The 20,659-nt window shown below is 32.8% G+C and overlaps 1 protein-coding gene and 1 long non-coding RNA gene across 2 annotated transcripts in view; both read left to right on the plus strand.

Moving 5' to 3' along the window:
* The first annotated feature begins 4,626 nt into the window (after positions 1-4,626).
* LOC143065517 (rho GTPase-activating protein 23-like) overlaps positions 4,627-20,659 on the plus strand; it is a 71,092-nt gene continuing 55,059 nt past the window's right edge. The window contains exons 1-2 of the mRNA XM_076239140.1: positions 4,627-4,708; positions 8,611-8,701. Coding sequence (XP_076095255.1) covers positions 8,696-8,701 — 6 coding nt within the window. The 5' untranslated portion in view covers positions 4,627-4,708; positions 8,611-8,695. The remainder of the gene's footprint in view (positions 4,709-8,610; positions 8,702-20,659) is intronic.
* Positions 6,260-20,659, plus strand: part of LOC143065518 (uncharacterized) — an 86,255-nt gene continuing 71,855 nt past the window's right edge. Inside the window, exon 1 of the long non-coding RNA XR_012975492.1 lies at positions 6,260-7,759. This is a non-coding gene — a long non-coding RNA (uncharacterized LOC143065518). The remainder of the gene's footprint in view (positions 7,760-20,659) is intronic.

Raw genomic sequence — 20,659 nt, forward strand, 5'->3', positions numbered from 1 at the left:
TTACATCCATAAGGCAGAATAATAGATTGAAAAAAGACATGTAGGGTATACTTCAACGAGGCAGCACAACGAAAATTTAAAAAAGTAGGTGTATATAGCCCCGTATGCATCAATGACATTAAAAATTAAACAAATGAGATGTAGGGCATCTATCAATGAAGTAACTCAATAGCCTGGTATCCCTCACCTGTAATTCTTGTTTTTTAAAAGGATCACCGAATACAATCTATAAACTATTTTAATATCACTCTATTAAACCCTCCTTCACTTTTGCTCTAACTGTTCAGGGGCGGATCCAGGATTTTGGAAAGGGGGGGCGAAATTTTTAAAGATCGCCGAGCGGAGCGAGGCGAAAATTTTTTTTGGGCCCTTTTTTAGGCTAAAACATAAAATAAAGTAATATGCACTTTTTTTAAAAACCGTTCATGGCGTGGGGCATATTTTGTAGTTGCTGTAAAGGTGTTTAGGGTTGGACATTTTCGATGCTGTATTCTCCCTATTTTTTGTCTATCATATAAGAACATTCGGGTCAGACAATAAAACCCCTGCCACAAAAAAATATGCCCGTTTTATTCATCATGTTCATTTAATGCCATACAATTCTGTTGGAAATATTCATTTCTAATAGCAAAAAGGTGGACAAGATTTTTGTTTTCAATCCAGGTACGGCCAACATTTTTCATAAAGGTCACACCCAGCAGGCAGGTTGCAGTCTGGTCTTGAAAAAAAGTATTCCATATATCAGTTCGGCGAAACAGACATTCCGGTTAGACATTACGGCAAAAATCAGAGTCATTTTTTTTTCTCTCAAATATCTAAGACTGTCTCCTTAAATCCATTGGTTCGTACTTAATTACGACTATCTAGAGCTTAAAACGACTGCCCCAGGGATCATTATTCAGCTATGTTATTTTAAAATAGGCTGGGGCGTTTGGGGCTTTTCGTAGTTAGATGACTCTTTTGCTGTGGAGTGAGAGTCTATAGAGTATTACTTTCTGTTTGGTAGTATAGTGAAATAGAAGTCAATACTTCGTTGCTATGAAGGTGTCATGATTGTCATCCTCACTCAGCCTGAGCATTGTGTTACTGTAATTTGACAGAGAGACGCACTGGTCGACTCCACCGTAGGGAATCACATGACTTTGATAATCAGTAAATTTCAGCAAAATATATCTTTCTAAGTAAAGAATTGTCGCATAAAAATTAAATACTAGAGTACTAATTAAGGTACAAAGGAAATGGCAAAGTCTGATTAATCGATTAATCATTTTACCAAAAAAAAAAAAATGTCCGAGCAAAGGGGGGGCGTACGCCCTCTACGCCCCCCTCTGAATCCGCCACTGCTGTTGTAGTTTTCCATTTCTAAGTAGCAACATTCCAGCAGCACCTGCATACGGTGTATATATCTCCCAATTGATACGATATACCCGTGCTTGCATTTCCTATCATGATTTTCTTGATAGAGGGTTGTTGCTCACAAGGAAGCTATTAAATCAAGAGTTCCAAATGGTGAAGTTGAAATCATCTCTTCGTAAATTTTACGAAACCATCACGAGTTGGTTGACCGTTATGGAATAACCGTTTTACAAATGATATCGGATATGTTCCTTACGTCGTAACTACAATCCCCTTCCCTTTCATGAATGTGACATACAGAATAACAATTAGACTATTTACCGGATTTGTAATCACATAAGCAACACGACGGGTGCCACATGTGGAGCAGGATCTGCTTACCCTTCCGGAGCACCTGAGATCACCCCTAGTTTTTGGTGGGGTTCTTGTTGTTTATTCTTTAGTTTTCTATGTTGTGTCGTGTATACTATTGTTTGTCTGTTTTTCATTTTCATTTTTAGCCATGGCGTTGTCAGTTTATTTTCGATTTATGAGTTTGACTGTCCCTCTGGTATCTTTCGTCCGATAAGCCAAAAACTGTGTTTGTCCCTGTGTTCTATTTAGCCATATATATAGCGGTCATGTTTGTTGGTGGTTAAAACCTTCGGATATAAACAAACTAGACTATCTTAAAAGAAAAAGTCAGTTAATAAAGTCACGGTTTGGAAGTATTTGGTCAAGTAGTTTAATTCAGAGAGTGAAGATTTTTGACAAAGTAATCATAGACATGCACGAAAAAATGTAAAAAATAAACGTTCCAAGGACAACAGCTCCTTAAGTAGCCAATTAACTATTTGATCATTTGACTTATTTGTAGATCCTACATATATATATAGGTGAACATAAAGACTTCTTGTTTTTTTAAGTTTTCAAGTGAAAGAATGTCTACTATCATTTTGAGTTTTCTTTCATGAGGGTCTGAATGGGGGTGGGGGGGGGGGGGTGTCTGTTATTCTGTAAACATTTAATTTTCACCCCTTTTTTCTCTAATCTTCAAAAAATAAGTCTATTCTTTAAAAGTGATTTTTTATGCATTATTCTCTAATTTTTTCCCCAGTTTTCTTTAATCTTTAAAAAAAAAAGTAAAAAACATTCTTTTAAATGAATGAGAACGATGATTTCCAAATAACAGCAAGGCTTTCATTTGTTCCTCAACAATGACCTGTTGATGTGTATTGTTCTGCATGCTTTAAGAGCTAGTTCCTTGAAGTAACAAGTCCAAGTTCTCATCAGTTCTTTCCGAAGCAGTGATTTTGACTACACATAAGAAGGTGTGGTGTAATTGCCAATGAGACAACTCTTCAAAGAGACCAAATGACACAGAAATTAACAACTATAGGTCACTGTACGGCATTCAGCAATGAGCAAAAGCCAACCGCAGTGAGCTATAAACAGGGGCGGATTCAGGTTTTTGAAAGAGGGGCCGTAGTTTGTAAAGATAGCCGAGCGGAGCGAGGGGAAATTTTTTTTTGGCCCCTTTTTAGGACTAAAAACATAAAATAAGTGAAATATGCACTTTTTAAACGGTTCCTGGAGTGGGGCATGCATATTTTGTAGTAGCTGGTAAGGTGTAAGGGTTGGACATTTTAGATGCTGTATCTCCCTATTAATTTCTATCATTAAATAATAGTTTGGATTCAAGAGCTATGTACTGATCCATTTAATGTGTGATTTGTCAGTAAAACATAGGCATATAAAATTCTCACACGTTTGTTGTAAGTTAAGTTAGAATAACCTCACAGAGTTCTTGTTGTTAACAAGATATACGCCGGGCTATTCGATTGAATTTGAAATACGACCGACATGAGTTAAAAAAGACAAAAAAGCAATTTTTATCCAAATGTTTGATTGATATGTTTCACCCAACAACATTAAGGGAAGTAAAGGGTTCCAAATCAATCAAAGGCTAAGAATGAGTCTGAAATGACAACGAATTTATGAATGCCGGCCGACAAATGAAGACATAAAGGCCACACCCAGCAGGCAGGTTGCAGTCTGGTCTTGAAAAAAGTATTCCATATATATCAGTTCGGCGAAACAGGCATTCCGGTCAGATATGAAAACCCCTGCCACAAAAAAAATATGCCCGCTTTTATTCATCATGTTCATTTAATGCTAAATAATTATGTTTGGAATTTTCGTTTCTAATAGCAAAAAAGTGGACAAGATTTTTGTTTTGCGTCTAGAATTTTTGTTTAAGACAAAAATCAAAGTTATTTTTTTTCTCTCAAATATCTAAGACTGTCTCCTCAAATCAAATGGTTCGTACTTACGACTTTGAATCTATATAGAGCTTATACTGACTGGGGATCATTATTCAGCTATATTATTTTAAAATAGGCTGGGGCGTTTGGGGTTAAACATGTTTCCGTAGTTAGATACTATTGCTTTGGAACTTTTTTTTTCATGAGAGTGTAATAGTCTATAGAGCATTACTTTCTGTTAGGTGAATGGCGTACGCCCTGTACGCCCCCCTCTGGATCCGCTACTGAATTAAAAGTCTGAGTAGAAGTATCGGAAACCAGTTCACATTGACTGACTCCTATAGTCTGTAATCACGAAACCAAAAAAGGTTTACCAAGTTTGTTTTCACTTTTATCATATTTTTACAATGATAATTTTGATAATTTTCTTTAAATTTTAAGAAGGGAAAATTCTGTTAACAGTTAATTTTTAGCGTTTTCTTTTATTAATCGTTCAATATTCATTATATTTTTAGACCACGCATTTCTCTAATCTTTATTTTTTTTGCCCATTATTCTCTAATCTTCATTTTTTAAGTGCATTATTCTCTAATCATTTAACCCCATCCAAACCCTCTTTCATGTTGCTTGCTTTTTTTTTTCAAGAAAAGCCCTTAAATTGTACAGTTCACTATAATGTGAATATAAGAAATGTATGAATAACAAATCGACAGACAAAGTATATAAACAAATCAATCTTTATATTTGTTTATTTTCCCATGTGAATTAATTCCCGGATTTTAAACAACCGTCATTGGCTTAATATTTAGTAATCATTATAAGAAAGACAACGTTTGGTTGGTCAATAATCTTTGGTTGTATACTTTTGATAAATTACACCTTACAATTCTCGTTTAGCATGTTTAGTATAAAAAACATATTTTTGATGAATTATTTTGCATTATAATTAAATATTGCAATGAATACGCTAATTATTAATCAACGTAAGTGAAAAATGCGATTAAATTATGTAGCTAAATTTAGTATCCAATGAAATCAACCCTTTCATCTTACACAGATACACCTTGTAATTAATTCAGAAAAATGAAAACGAACAATGTGGAAAACAGGTAAATTTAAATGTTTTCATTTTTAAAAGGTAATCACATTTTTAATGCTGAAAAGATGATAACTATTCGTATTTTGTTACTACATTTACGATGTAACAATCTATTTTCAGTCTTTTTAAAAACCTTAAGTGGCTTTACCTGCTTGAACACTGTTGAAACAGAAACTTGCAATAGATATTTATATATGTGGGTTCGTGGTGTAGTGGTTAAGACCTATGGCTACAGTGCTGAAGGTCCCGGGTTTGATAATGACTCGGTGCGCTGGAAATTTCAGTACATCACAAGTGTGATCTGCACCCTCCCACTCACTTCTCTGGAACCCTGACCGAAGTTAAAACTAGAATGGGTACTTTAGGGGCCTCAGTTAGTCAAATTTGTCCCCTGCTTTGATTCAGAGTATATTATAATACATATAATTTTATGATTTATTCCTTTAAGCACAGTGGCTTGTAAATACCGCAGTCCCACTAGGCCACGATCGCACTACGATCTGTGAAAAAGAAAATTTTGACGATCCTAGTGCACTACGATCGTGGAGATCGCAGTAAGGTCTTAGTACAGGTGTGGTGAGGTCTTCACAATCATGATGAGCATGGTCAACTTTGGACCTGTTCAAAACAATACTGGATAAATTTTGGTATGGTCATTATGAGGACGTGATGAGCGTAGGAAAATCGTGATAATCGTAGTGAGATTGCAGAATAAGCATGGTGAGAACGTGGTATAATTGTAGCGGAATTGTTGTAGGAGCATAATGAGGAGGTAGTAGCATCGTGAAAGAAACAAAAATTTACTTTTTCATGTCGCTCACCACGATCTGAATTAATTTGAGATCACAGTGAGCGTGGAGTGATCATGGTCTAGTGGGTCTGGGGCTTTAGGTCGCCAAACGAGATTTTACTGTCAATGGTGGTTGCTATCCTATATAAAATACCACAATAGTGCTGAAAGTGGCTTTAATATACAAATCAATCGATGAACTTTTTTTTATGGCTAACCAAGTATGTATAGTATGAAAGTAAAATACATGAATATATTGACTGCAACTTGCAAATGATAATCAGATGAAATATCCTATCATATTTTTAAATTCATTTTTATACGACCGCAAATTTTGAAAAAATTTTCATCGTATATTGCTATCACGTTGGCGTCTTTGTCGTCGGCGACGTCCGAATACTTTTAGTTTTCGCACTCTAACTTTAGTAAAAGTGAATATAAATCTATAAAATTTTATCACAAGGTTTATGACCACAAAAGGAAGGTTGGTATTGATTTTGGGAGTTTTGGTCCCAACATTTTAGGAATTAGGGGCCAAAAAGGGCCCAAATAAGCATTTTCTTGGTTTTTGCACTATAACTTTAGTTTAAGTTAATAGAAATCTATGAAATTTTGACACAAGTTTTATGACCACAAAAGAAAGGTTGGGATTGATTTTGGGAGTTTTGGTTTCAACAGTGTAGGATGTAGGGGCCAAAAAAGGGCCCAAATAAGCATTATTCTTGGTTTTCGCACAATAACTTTAGTTTAAGTAAATAGAAAATAATGTAATTTAAACACAATGTTTATGACCACAAAGGGAAGGTTGGTATTGATTTTGGGAGTTTAGGTCCCAACAGTTTAGGAATTAGGGGCCAAAAAGGGACCCAAATAAGCATTTTTCTTGGTTTTCGCACCATAACTTTAGTATAAGTAAATAGAAATCTATGAAATTTAAACACAAGGTTTATGACCATAAAAGGAAGGTTGGTAATGATTTTGGGAGTTTTGGTCCCAACAGTTTAGGAATAAGGGGCCCAAAGAGTCCAAAATTAAACTTTGTTTGATTTCATCAAAATTGAATAATTGGGGTTCTTTGATATGCCGAATCTAACTGTGTATGTAGATTTTTAACTTTTGGTCCCGTTTTCAAATTGGTCTACATTAAGGTCCAAAGGGTCAAAAATTAAACTTCGTTTGATTTTGACAAAAAATTAATCGGTTGGGTTCTTTGATATGCTGAATCTAAAAATGTACTTAGATTCTTGATTATCAGCCCAGTTTTCAAGTCGGTCCAAATCGGGGTCCAAAATTAAACTTTGTTTGATTTCATCAAAAATTGAATAAATGGGGTTCTTTGATATGCCAAATCTAACTGTGTATGTAGATTCCTCATTTTTGGTCTTGTTTTCAAATTGGTCTACATTAAAGTCCAAAGGGTCCAAAATTAAACTTAGTTTGATTTTAACAAAAATTGAAATCTTGGGGTTTTTTGATATGCTGAATCCAAATATGTACTTAGATTTTTGATTATGGGCCCAGTTTTCAAGTTGGTCCAAATCAGGATTTAAAATTATTATATTAAGTTTTGTGCAATAGCAAGTCTTTTCAATTGCACAGTATTGCGCAATGGCAAGAAATATCTTATTGCAAAATATTGTGAAATAGCAATTTTGTTTTTAATTAGAGTTATCTTTCTTTGTCCAGAATAGTAAGCAAGAAATATCTAATTGTAAGAATTTTTTTTATTTGGAGTTATCTTTCTTTGTCCAGAATCAACTTAAATCTTTGTTATATATACAATATACAATGTATTCACTTTTTACTACCAACTGATAAATTAAAATAATCTTTACCATTCAGTGATAACAAGCAGTTTTTTTACATCTTAATATTTTATGATGTATTTAAATGAGTAGTAATTGTTGCAAACTCCATTAGAAATTTTAATTGAGACTAGTTTTGGAATAAGGGAAAGGGGGATGTGATTAAAAAAATTGGGTTCAATTTTCTCATTTGAAATTTCATAAATAAAAAGAAAATTTCTTCAAACATTTTTTTGAGAGGAATAATATTCAACAGCATGGTGAATTGCTCTAAGAGAAAACAAAAATTTTAATTTCATTAGAACACATTCATTCTGTGTCAGAAACCTATGCTGTGTCAACTATTTAATCACAATCCAATTTAGAGCTGAATCCAGCTTGAATGTTGTGTCCATACTTGCCCCAACCGTTCAGGGTTCAACCTCTGCGGTCGTATAAAGCTACGCCCTGTGGAGCATCTGGTTTAGTTTTAATCAATTCAACACAATTATAAATAGTTAACATGCATAGTGCAAGGTCTATTACTATATGTCATTCATGTACATATGTATGTCACATTGTCATAATTTTCATATATGCAATTTTAGGTGATACAAACCATTGCAGTCTTAAATTATTGCCTTCCACAAATCTTTATTAAATGGTTAACAAAAATGTAATAATGTAATAAATGTATGTGAATTCGAAGCATTTGTTGTACCTTATTTTACTCTTAACTTAAGACTTTACAATGCAATTTAAGTGACTGGCAACAAAGCTTGCTACAGACTAGTTTAGGTAACTGTTAACATATTTTACAACAGAGCAACAATCTTTTTCAGTTCAGTATAAACATAGTTTGCACTTACTAATTGTTTTTTATGAAAGTACCATTATATATATCTATATATTGGCTTAGATAAATTTTGTCATGTGCCATTTTGAATCCCACTAACCATGCTTACATCATATCAATATTGACCACTCTATGTACATTATGTATGTACAATGTAATGTATACAGACCATGTTAGTTTTGGACAACTATTTTTTTGTCGATTTTAAATAAGCAGAGAAAATCTAATTAGTTAGTCATGGTATTTTTGTTGTTAGTTAGAGTTATTCCTCTTTGTCTGGACAATGCTTTCTTTGCCTGTTTACAAATGTACATGTACATGTTTTTTTTTTTTATTATAACTGTAAAATTAAGCAACAAAAACGAAAATATAGAAAACAAAGTCTTATTGAGCACCAAAGGACATACTCAGATATGAATATAATTCAGTATTGAGGTATTTATATGTTTTGTTATAAAATGATAATATTTGTATATTGACAGATACCACAGTAAGAAAGCTTGTTTACATATACCACAGTAAGAAAGCTTGTTTACATATACCACAGTGAAAAAGCATGAAGTGACAATGGAGGTGAGTTGTTACTAACATTTGGAAAATCCTTAACTTTATGTTCTGTTGTTATACAGGCTGGCAGTATCAGGTTGAATTGCTGACTAATCTAATAGACCACTTTCGAGTTCATCCGTCACCGGCAAAAACTCATCAATTATGCACGCCTTTATGACGTCATTTACCAGATGAAGGGGCTCGCCTGTATCCCTGCACTATTTACGTTCATCAAGCGTCTTGGTGATCGTCTTTGTGCAGGATAAACTAGAAATAATGGTTGCTCTGTAGGTACTTACTGACAATTCCCTAATGACAGCAGTGTTGATTATCAATTTTGAGAATTCAATTTGCCGAATAATTCGTTCAATATAGAATTATAGTTTTCCAACCACTCGCTCAACATTGGAAGGAAGTGACGACGCCCCTAAACGCACAAATGACGGTGATAAAGGCGCGTATAATTGACGAGTTTTTTCCGGTGACGGATGAACTCGAAAGTGGTCTATTGCATGTCTAGAATTCCAACTGTTTTATGATACAATTCTACTTCAATTCTTTTCTGAAGATAGAAAAGTACTAAAGGAGGCATGAAGGAATTGACTAGCTCTGTCTGTTAAAGGCCTCATGTCAACATTCAAATGAAATAGCATAAAAAGAAGCACCAGCCAACATCTTCTTACATATGTATATGGATTCATAACTTCAGTAAAAAATGCGAAATATAAAAGTTAGCAAATAAGAATAAGATAGAAATAAGTTACAATGATACATTCACAGTCTCAAGGATAAACTTTTAAATCTACAGACCTGCAGCTAAACTTTTGGAAAATTTTAGTTAGATTTTGTTGTCCCGTGTAGATGACGTTTACAGGTTGGGGTGCTGGGCCAGTGGTTAAGCATGAAGACTGCATTGAGGAATAAATGATGTAAGGAATTCGTTTTATGATTTGTCAATAATATATGTGTAACAGCTGCCATTCACTTGTTTAGGTAATTCTGGTCTTTTATACTAACCATAACTCCTCCATGAATACATGTAGTCAACATGTTTACAATTTTGATGGATATTTTCTATATTACTGAAGTTTTCTTTAGCAGGCACCTGTTAGAGAATTAGTGAAGTATTCTTTAGCAGTGCCTGTTAGTGAATTACATTACTTGATTATCTCCCTTAGGCTTGTAATATATATATTCAGACATTTTTGTAAACAAAAAGATATAGATATTTATATATGTGGGTTCATGGTGTAGTGGTTAAGACCTATGGCCACAGTGCTGAAGGTCTCGGGTTTGAGAATTAGTGAAGTATTCTTTAGCAGTACCTGTTAGTGAATTACATTACTTGACATTTTTGTAAAGAAAAAGATTGATAATGATTTTGATAGATAATCAAGGAAACTGACATTTTGTTTCCGTGGATGAATAAAGAAAAAATGGCTCTGTATTCAGACTGTTGAATTTAAAAAATGGAAGGTCTGTTTTTGTTTTATCTTTTTCTGCTTTGTATTGATCTGATGATTTAATACCTATTTAACTTATTTTTGTTGAACCTGCAACATTGATGTAGCGAAAGCGAGATATATATCCATCCTAGAATTTTATGAAACTTTTGCAGAAGCTTTTTAATTAGATAATGTCTGAGGCAAACCTTTTGAAACTATATTTTCATTTTCAATATATTTCTGATACATGCATTAAATTTTTTTGACATGATAATTTTGTAAACTTTCATGGATTGCTATGTAAAGAGGAAAGAAGCTTATCGTGAAGACCAAGAAATAGCATCTTAAGAAAATGCTTTTTTTTATTAAATTTTTGTATTTAACTTTACCAATTGTAGCAAGAAACTTAAATCAAAGTACTGAAGTACTGAACATCGGATGACCGCAGGTTCTTGTGGATGGTCAAAAGCAAATGTCACAGAAACAGATCACATCTCTATACCTGAAACTGGGGTTAATTTACAGAGATATTTTTTCTGATACAAGTTCGTGCTTGGATGATGAATAAATGACAGGAAATTCAACCTCACCGTAATAACTATTATATTGTAGTGCAAGAAATCAGTATACCTTGGACTATTATACTTATATAATAATAGTCGTAGAGAATATACTGGTTTGTTGTTATATATCTATACTATTAAACGAGAAGACCTCATTTTGTGTGTCTCTTCTCTTCCTTCCACAATAAATTATCATCATGCCTCTGTGTTCTTTAGGTAACATGCATAGTCTCATTTGTTATCCGTTCTTATGATTATTCAGATTGGGTTATTTTGGGAGAAAAACGACAAAATAGGTGTCAGGATATTGTTTCCGTTATCAGACTGACTTTCAGTCATAGATAATACTTCCGGTTTTAAACATGCACAAGAACAACCAATCGTATGATAGAGTACAAAAATGAAAAATAAATAAGCCAATCAGAGCGTTCTCAATATCATGGTTTTTAGATCGCAACTATTATACCTCCTTAGAGACAATTATGTTTTCGCGTTTATCCACCTGTAAACTACGATTATACTACATGTACTATAAAATACAGAGACTCTCTTTCTACTTTTTACTGAAATATTCACTATCTAAGGGGTCATACCAGTTGCATATATATATTGAAATAAGTAAAACATGTGGAAACAAGAATGTGTCCATAGTATACGGATGCCACATCGGCACTATCAATGGGGTAAAATCTCTAATTTGGCATTAAAATGAGAAAGATCATCTCATAGGGAACATATTTACTAAGTTTCGAGTTGGTTGGACTTCAACTTCATCAAAAACTACCTCAACAAAAACTTTAACCTGAAGCGGAACAGACGGACGGACAGACGAACGAAAGAACGGACGAACAGACTGGAAAACATAATTCCCATAAATGGGGCATAAAAATTTATTGTTGAAAGTGAAAACTTTAACTTGAAGCCGGACAGAAGGACAGACGAATGAACGAACAGACTAGATAACATAATTCCCATAAATGGGGCATAACAATTTATTGTTGAAAGTGAAAGTATGTGTTTGGCCAAAATCAAAGTAGGGTAGAGATTAGAAAGAAGGCAGGACTTATTCAGGACGTCGGGATCGGGTGTTTTTAAGCTCGGGATTTCGGGATTGATCTTTACGGGATGCGGGAATATTTTTTTTAAATTTTGGGATGTCGTGATATGAATTTCGTTAAAATACACACCTAGGGATTTCATGTTTTTAAGCCCAGGATTTTGGGATCAGGGCCTCTCAGGCCACACCTCAAATGAGCCTTAGTCATTTATACGAGATTCAAATCCTACCATTGGCATGTTAATAGGGCTCTCAAATGGAAAAGCACTGATGGATTGTCCTAGAAGCACATTTTATTAGAATAATAATGCTCTATAAGCAGTTTCATTTATTTCATGTTTGAAGAGGTGCAAATTTTTAATTTAATTTGACTTTTACCAAAAAATGCACTGTAGCAAAGGGGAAGAATAATTGTGGTATAAGGCCAGAAACACGAAAAATAACTGAATTTAACAGAAAGGAAACACAAAACAGACTTCGGAAAAAAGGGGAGAGGGCTTATGATACCTTATATGAAATTCTCCAGTCATAATATCTTTTACAAAAATTCATCCTATAACAGTTTACAAGCTGTATATGACCGCGATTTTGCGGGTGTGTTCTAGTATTATTAATATTACAATTGCATGTATATATAATTTTCATCTATTTGTATATGATAATTCTATTCTACTATTATTATAGTGCAGTGCAAGTGCATGGTGGACACTCTTCTGTAAAAAATCAAAGCCTTAAAGGCTGTAAAAGCAATTGCTGCCATGTTAATGTTTTGGGGACTTTTATTTTTCATCTTCATATATAAGAATTAAATCTGACAGGACATGGTTGTCTAGTGAAAAGCAAGAAGGTTTTGACTTTATATTAATAAAAGACTTAAGCAGGAAATCATTTTTAATATGTTTTATATTTCACAAGGAGACAACAAGTTTACCAGGCTAAAGTTGGGGATAATTATGGATTATCCCCTGATAGTGTTTGTAACTGGGCAATAACTACTTTTATTTATTTAATTTTAACAATTTTCATAATTAATTTAAATTAACCATTCAGTTAAAACATTTCACCTTTCGAGACGCTAATGTTGAAAAATGGGACAGAAATAAAATAACTTACAAGACATAAACATGTAAAAAATAAATATATATTTCAGCTTACTAAAAATATGTTCATAGTGTTACTTTGACATCATTTCTTAAAACTAAGTCCCACACATAATTGTTCATTTGATATGTGTCATCCTCATGCGATACGAGAAGTTTTCATGTCGCTAAATAGTCTTCTTGTCGCTTAATTTATTCTTCTTGTCCGTTCTTGACGCTTCTTGTCGCATAAATTCTTCTTGTCCATTCTTGACGGTTCTTGTCGCTAAAATTCTTCTTGTCGTTATTAGTGAGACCGCTATTTTTAGATTACAGGTGGTCATTTACACTACACGTATAACCTGTGTAGTGATTTTTATTTTACAATAAATTTATGAATGAACGATAATTTAATGAATGAACAAGAGCACCTGACCTCTTTCTTAAACACCAATTAAACATATAAAATCGTATTTATTAAGATATAATTCAGTCAAATTTTCACCACTAAATCAACAACTGAAATGATTCCATATTTTGTTGAAAAATCGTACAACCGGAGAACAGAAATCGCAGGTATGAAAATGCACTTTTTTCACTGGTGTTGAAAACCCAAAACTAATTTGACTAATTTATGCATGACGGAAATTTAAGCGATAACAATACATCGGATTGATCTCAAGTCATCCTCTGTAAAAAGGTATAGTTTGTTCATATGTTGTGCATTAATAAAACTGACCTAGGTTAGAGGGAGGGTTGAGCCCTGACAAACATTTTTAATAACGCCACATTCTCTATGTGTTCCAAGTCAGGAGTCTGTAGTTCAGAGGTGGTCATACATGTCTGTCATATTTGCTTTTGGTAAATTGTTTTGTTATACATTAGGCAGTTATATTTTCATAGTCGACTATATGGTATGGGTTTTCTCATTGTTGAAGATTTTACCGTTACCTATAATTGCTTACATCCACTTCATTTGAACTTGAGTGGAGAGCTGTCTCATTGGCAATCATACCTCAATATTTTTTTAATATTATATAAGCATTCACCATTATCATTTTTGAGCATAGAATGAAATGGTTATAGATTATTACATGACATTTTCCATATCAGCCTTTTATTAGCCAGGGACTTCAGGGTCTTCCACATTGGATCCCAGGGCTTTTGTATGTGAGGGCTGATGTGGCTCTCCAATTGGGAAACCCATATATTGGTCCAAGCTGTTTGCTTCAGGCATAAATATGACTTTGGCAATTCAGTGTTTATTACATAAATATACAAAACCCAATGTTTTAGTAACAAATATGTGATAATTATATATATAAACATGACAAGGCCTCAGAGGTTTTTTTTATATCTGTGTGGTCCAATTATCAGTTGGTGTACCTGCTCTCTAGTTCTTAGGCTATTGAATTGAAACAAACTGATCTGAATTTTATTACCACAAATCAGTATTGAAAGATTGTTAAACAGACATGTTTATAGATAAAAATGTAATTTGATTGACAAAATCTTGTAAATTTGGTAAAGCAGACATAGTTGTTGTGTAATGTTACACTTTGTAAGACAGGTAATCTATTGATTTCTAGCCTAAGGGAGATAATCTAATAGTAGCACATCATGTGATGAGCAGGACCCTGTACGGAAAGAAAGGAAAAAAATCCAGGAAATATAATGCTTAAAAGACTTTTTAAAGTTGTTTTCTGTTTTAAATGAAAAAGGCCACTTAAACTAAATGTACATTAATAAAGAAAGCAGAATGCATGAAGCAACTTTAGTGTTAACATATTAGTTAAGTTGTTATACATTCAAGATTTCAATTGTCATGGGCATGCATGTATAGAAAATTGGAAGGCATCTCTTTAGAATTGTGTTTGTATGTTTCTGTCTCATTGAACAATATAATTTTAAGATCATTATTTTTTTATGTATATTTTGTTGGAGACATACAATATAATGAAAGAATTTTCCTGATTTAACATAGAAAAAGCTACAATTACATAGCTATGTATTTCTAGTCTGTATTTTGGTAGTGATTAAAGATTTCTGTTTTATATGAATAGCAAAATGCAAGAGAAGTGATTTTATGGGTGACTGATAAGATTGAAGTTATAGTAAAGATTGGAGGAGTGTAAGATTTTTGTTGTCTCTTTGATAAGAAGTTAATATGTCCTGAAGATATGTTTGTCCATGGATGACCGGAAGTCTGTTGAGTGGTCTGTCAATATTTACCTGTCATTGTGTGACATTAGACTTACCTGTAAATACAGGTACATGATATTGTGTTAATTTGTTTGCCCTTGTAAACACTAATATTGATAGACTTGTCCACATCTATCAGCTAAAGAAGTAAATTAAATGGTCAGTTAATGTATGTCGTACTTCTTACACCACTCCAAAATGGAGAACTAAATTATAATAGTATTAACATTGGAGTTGTACTATGGAAAGAAAGGAATTTTAAACTATTTTTATAATAAAGAAGGCACAGTTAGGGAAGAAGGAAAAGTGGAGTCAGAAAACATTTATTTTGAAGTTTATCTGTTTGTGAATTCTGTCATTTTAGATTTATTTACAATTTCTAAACCATATTTTCAGGTGAAAGTTGTTCTTTTTTTAATCTTAAAGCAAATTGTAAAATGAATAAGTTTCGAATGGTCTGTATAGTCCAACTTCAGAAATGTTAAAAAGATATATAACAGTTTTACAAATACTTTCTACAAAATCAGGTGTTTTACTCTACAGGTAACAAAGGGTGAAGCGTATTGCTTATTGTTTCCATGAGTCACCCTCTAATGTAAAATAGGAAAAAGGAAAGTTATGCATTCATTTTGGATTAAAAAAGGAAATCTGTGATATAATTATAATGTAAGGTACATTGTGTTGTTACAACAACATGAAGTTTGATTATCATAGAATGTTATCACCTCCATCATACAACACAAGTCTGTGTAGATTATTAGGTCCATCATACACATAGGTAAATATCCCTCTACATGATGGAGAAAATATGACAAGTATGTAATCTACAGATTACTGATCTCTGACCCTTTGACCTGCTAGATCTGATCCTAGGATTGTATAATACCTGTCAATCATTAAGGGTTAGAGGTGATATACCCCAGTAGATATTGACAGATGTTACATGTCTGGTGTGTATTATTAGACTGGTCAGCCCCAAAGGCTTTATTATTAACTGGTAATTATGGTGTATTAAAGTACTTGGTACATGTTGGCTTTATGGATCATCAACATACTTCTTACAAACTATTTGGATTATAACATGGATTAATATAACTTGTAATGGAAAAAGTTGATCATATAAGAAGTCAGGGAAACAGAAACTTGGTAAGAATTTTATGTAAAGATTGAATAACGATAATCATGTATTTATCTCCCTTACAGTGCTGGTCTCTAACAAGGTGTCCTTTGTGACAAAGTGGTCATTGTATTAGGTCAGAATTCAACAGACTTTGATGTTTTGACTGCTCATTGACAGTGAATACATTTTCTTTTATTTACATCTTTTAAAGAGATACAAGTAAACATATTTTTGTAAAAACAGGTAAACAACGTACAGCAATATTTCCTGAATCCAACTTTCTTTCAACTTTTTATACGCCCATTTGTTTACAGGACATATTATGGTATACCGCTGTCCGTCTGTCTGTCAGTCCGTCGTCAACATGTTGGACAGTAACTCAAAAACAATTTAACTAATTTGCATGAAACTTTGGTGAATTGTATATATCTATTGACGTGAGCTCCCTTTCAAATTTATAAAATTTAGATTTTACATTCCTGAGTTATGGGGTTTTATTCATTAAAAAGGGGAGATTAACCAGTTTTCTAACAATTACTCAAGAATGCTGTCACCAGCTTACAAGAAATTATAGTGAATTGTTTATATCCATTGGCATGAGCTACCTTTCTATTTTTCTAAATTTTAGATTTAATGTTTCTGAGAACTCTACAGGGTTTAATTCATTAAAAAAGGGGAGATTTTCCAGTTTTTGGCCGATAACTTAAAAATGACCAGCAATTCTAATGAAAGTTTTGTGAATTGTTATTATCTCTTGATGTAAGCTCCTTTTGATTTTCATAAATTTATAATTTGACATTAAGAAGTAATTGAACTTTATTCTGTGAAAATTTGATAGGCTTATCATGCGCGCATGGTGCAGCTTTTTTTTGGAAAATAACTTGAAATGAATAGCGATTTTTACTAAGAAGAAATTAATAAGATTGTACAAAATTTGTACAAAAAGTGCAGGTAGCTTTAGTTAATATATATATGTTGTTTACAAGTTGTAATGTACATATATTCAGTGTTTTGTGAACTGCTTAACACAAATGAATGATTTAAGCACACAGTCTTTTGTTTTGCTTATTCCTGTCATATTTTCACAACTACATGAAACAATCTAATACTGAGCATTGATACAAAAAACATTATAAGACCACAAAAAGACTCTTTATGGATATAAATATGGTATCAGGAGGAAAATACAATTTGAATTTTAACCATTCAGGTATCCTCATTTCCAGTTGGATGACAAGTAGAATAGCACTAGATGTTAGGTTAAAATTAAATTTAAAACATTAAACTAGTACATTTTAGAAGATGACTGTATCACCTGGTGCAAGAAGGTATGAGGCAAAAAACTTATAACTTGTACAAAAAATCTGTTCAAATTATAATTTGTACAAACTTACATCTTGTACACAACATATATATTATAACAATTAAAAATTCTCATGTAATGTTAAACTGCAGTTAAAGGTGGTACCTAACACTAGAGGGAGATAACTCTGTAAAGTTAGCTAAACGTTTTAATTACGTTGTGTTGTAAAAGGAATATTAAGCTTCTCAATGATCAAAATTGGTGTTTGTCAAATTGCTAGACATGTATAACCAGTGTTTTTTTTCCTGACAAACACTTTCACTAAAATTAATTTGGCTCGTTTAATTTCCATAAAATTTTGACAAAGTATTTGCTTTGACCCTTTAAATTTTTTTTTTAAATTTTAAAAATTTTGAACCAACCATTTTATCAGAAAAATTACACTGGTTATATAGCAGTTTGACCAAAACCAATTTTTATCACTGAGAAGCTTAATATTCCCTTCACAACACAATGTAACTAAAACGTTTAGCTGACTTTACAGAGTTATCTCCGTGTAGTATTAGGTACCACCTTAATAATTTAATTTTGGATGTAACACGTATCTGATTGGCTGACAGTGTTTAGTCTATCAGCTCATAGACATAATTTAAGAGAACCAACTACCCGCGTTATTAGTCCCCTACTGACAAAGTTCTTACTTCACACCCCTATAGTCTGTTTATCATACATTTGTTTCTCCAAACATCAACCATTTTGGTTTGTCCTTACTTCACACTCCTATAGCGACTGATGTAGCTCCAATGACTGTCTGTTTATCAAACATTTGTTTCTCCAAACATCAAACATTTTGGTTTGTCCTTACTTCACAATCTAATTGTCTGATGTATAGCTTCAATAACTCTGTTTATCATACATTTGTTTCCCCTAACATCAACCATTTTTGTTTGGCCTTAGTTCACACTCCTGTTCTCATTAAAATGTCTGATGTAGCTACAATGACTGTCTGTTTGTCATAACATAACATTGTTTTCATGCATTGGAAATGCATCATGTGCACTTTCGTGCAGTGACTATTGATTAGTTGTGATAAGAGGTGCAAACATAGAGGGTGAGTTAATAATTGATACAATATCAGATCTTAATTTCATTTTATTTAATCTAATTGAGTGAATTTAATGAAAATAATTAAAGTGTAAGGTAAAAGTAAATTTTTAGCAATATTAAAAAATTCTTTAAATCCAGCACAACAATTTTCTTCTTGTGGATTAAAAGGTACTCAAATGGAAATTAAATGTCTATCTCTAGAATTGGTATAGTTTGTTTATATAACACACAGTTATATCAATGAGAACTTGAAGTATTATAAATCTAAACAATTTATTTCTTAAACCATCATTAGATGTCTTAATTAACCTTGGGCTGACAAGAAATAGCCAGTGTGTTTTAGTTTAAACATATTTATTTAAAGTGGATTGGGAAAGAAGTTATTGCAACTTATATTAATCTTTTTCCGCCTTTGGTTGCGAGTGCTTCCTTGTGGTATTAGCCTGCTCTTTTTCGAAATTACAAGGTTGTCTTTAAAGTGCAAGAGATATGGCTCTCTCTTAACACGGGTCAGCCATTTATCGTCCCGTTCCGACGGACTATCATCGTTGCTAAAGACCATACTTGCAAAAGGTGTCAAAGGAGAGCCAAATATTCAGTCCCTGAGATTTTCACCCCTAAGCAGGGATCGAACCAGGAACCTTTGTTAGTATAAGTCCCTAACCACGGTGTGTGCTATTACTTTAACCGTTGTAAGATGTCATAACCAACCTTGATATGACCAGAAATGGTCAGTGTGTGCTATTACTTTTACCATCGTAAGATGTCATGACCAACCTTGATATGACCAGAAATGGTCAGTGTGTGCTATGACTTTTACCGTCGTAAGATGTCATAACCAACCTTGATATGACCAGAAATGGTCAGTGTGTGCTATTACTTTTACCATCGTAAGATGTCATGACCAACCTTGATATGACCAGAAATGGTCAGTGTGTGCTATTACTTTTACCGTCGTAAGATGTCATGACCAACCTTGATATGACCAGAAATGGTCAGTGTGCTATAACTTTTACCGTTGTAAGATGTCATTACCAAATTAACAACATTAATATGGCCAGAAATTGTCAGTGTGTGCTATAACTTTAACCATCATTAGATGTCATATACAACCTTGATCTGGCCAGAAATAGTTCAGTCTGAGCTATAACTATGAATTAATGTCATTCATTGAAAGAGCCTATTGGAATCTAATCTTTTTTTCAATCAGCTCAAATTTGACTAGTTTCAAACTTTGCAACATTTATTCTAAGTATAAAATGTATAACATCTTTTTTCCGCTTGAATTTATGTCTAGATAAATGATATATATATAATCATTATATGTCAATGAATTTGACTTATTCTGTAAGTTTTTTTTAAAGAATTTCTGTTAATAATATCAGATCATGTCTACAATAAAGTCCTTTATATAAAGGGAATGGAGGTTTCTGTCAATCTTAACTGTCAACTTTGAGTGACTTTTCATGGTATGTAACTTTGATTGACTTTTCATGGTATGTAACTTTGATTGACTTTTCATGGTATGATTCACAGGTTAGTTAATTAATTGTTATCAAGGATATAGACCTCAATCTTAGGTGGGATATTCATATAAAGACGTGAGACAAGATTTGAGAAAAAACTCAAAGGTTACAAAAAAAATATTACAATTTTAGATGTACTGGATAAGATATCTTTGATATTACAATTTTAGATAAGTACTGGATAAGATATCTTTGAAACAGCTGATTATTAGATGCATGAACATTTCACCAATTTTCTTCAGTTATTAATTGTGTACAAACATAAGTTTTTGGTGGATAAATAAGCTATAGACTCTATACTGACAATGTGTGTGTGTGAGGTAATGACTAATGCATGATAAATTCCATAGTGCAGGTGAGAAGCAGATAGTACAGATATTATCATGATTATAGATGAGAATATACAATATTGTAGCAACAATTTTTGAAACCATTGATGAAAGGTAAAGGAAATTTTCTATGGAAACACAAATATATGTGTTAGTTTAATGAATGTTTACAGAATGTGTAAGGCCCAGTCCAGTTGAAATAAGTCTTAGAAGAACAATTTTTATATCTCTGACATGTATAACAAGTTATA

This window comes from Mytilus galloprovincialis, chromosome 2 (genome assembly GCF_965363235.1).
Source record: "Mytilus galloprovincialis chromosome 2, xbMytGall1.hap1.1, whole genome shotgun sequence".
NCBI classification, from domain to species: Eukaryota; Metazoa; Mollusca; class Bivalvia; order Mytilida; family Mytilidae; genus Mytilus; species Mytilus galloprovincialis.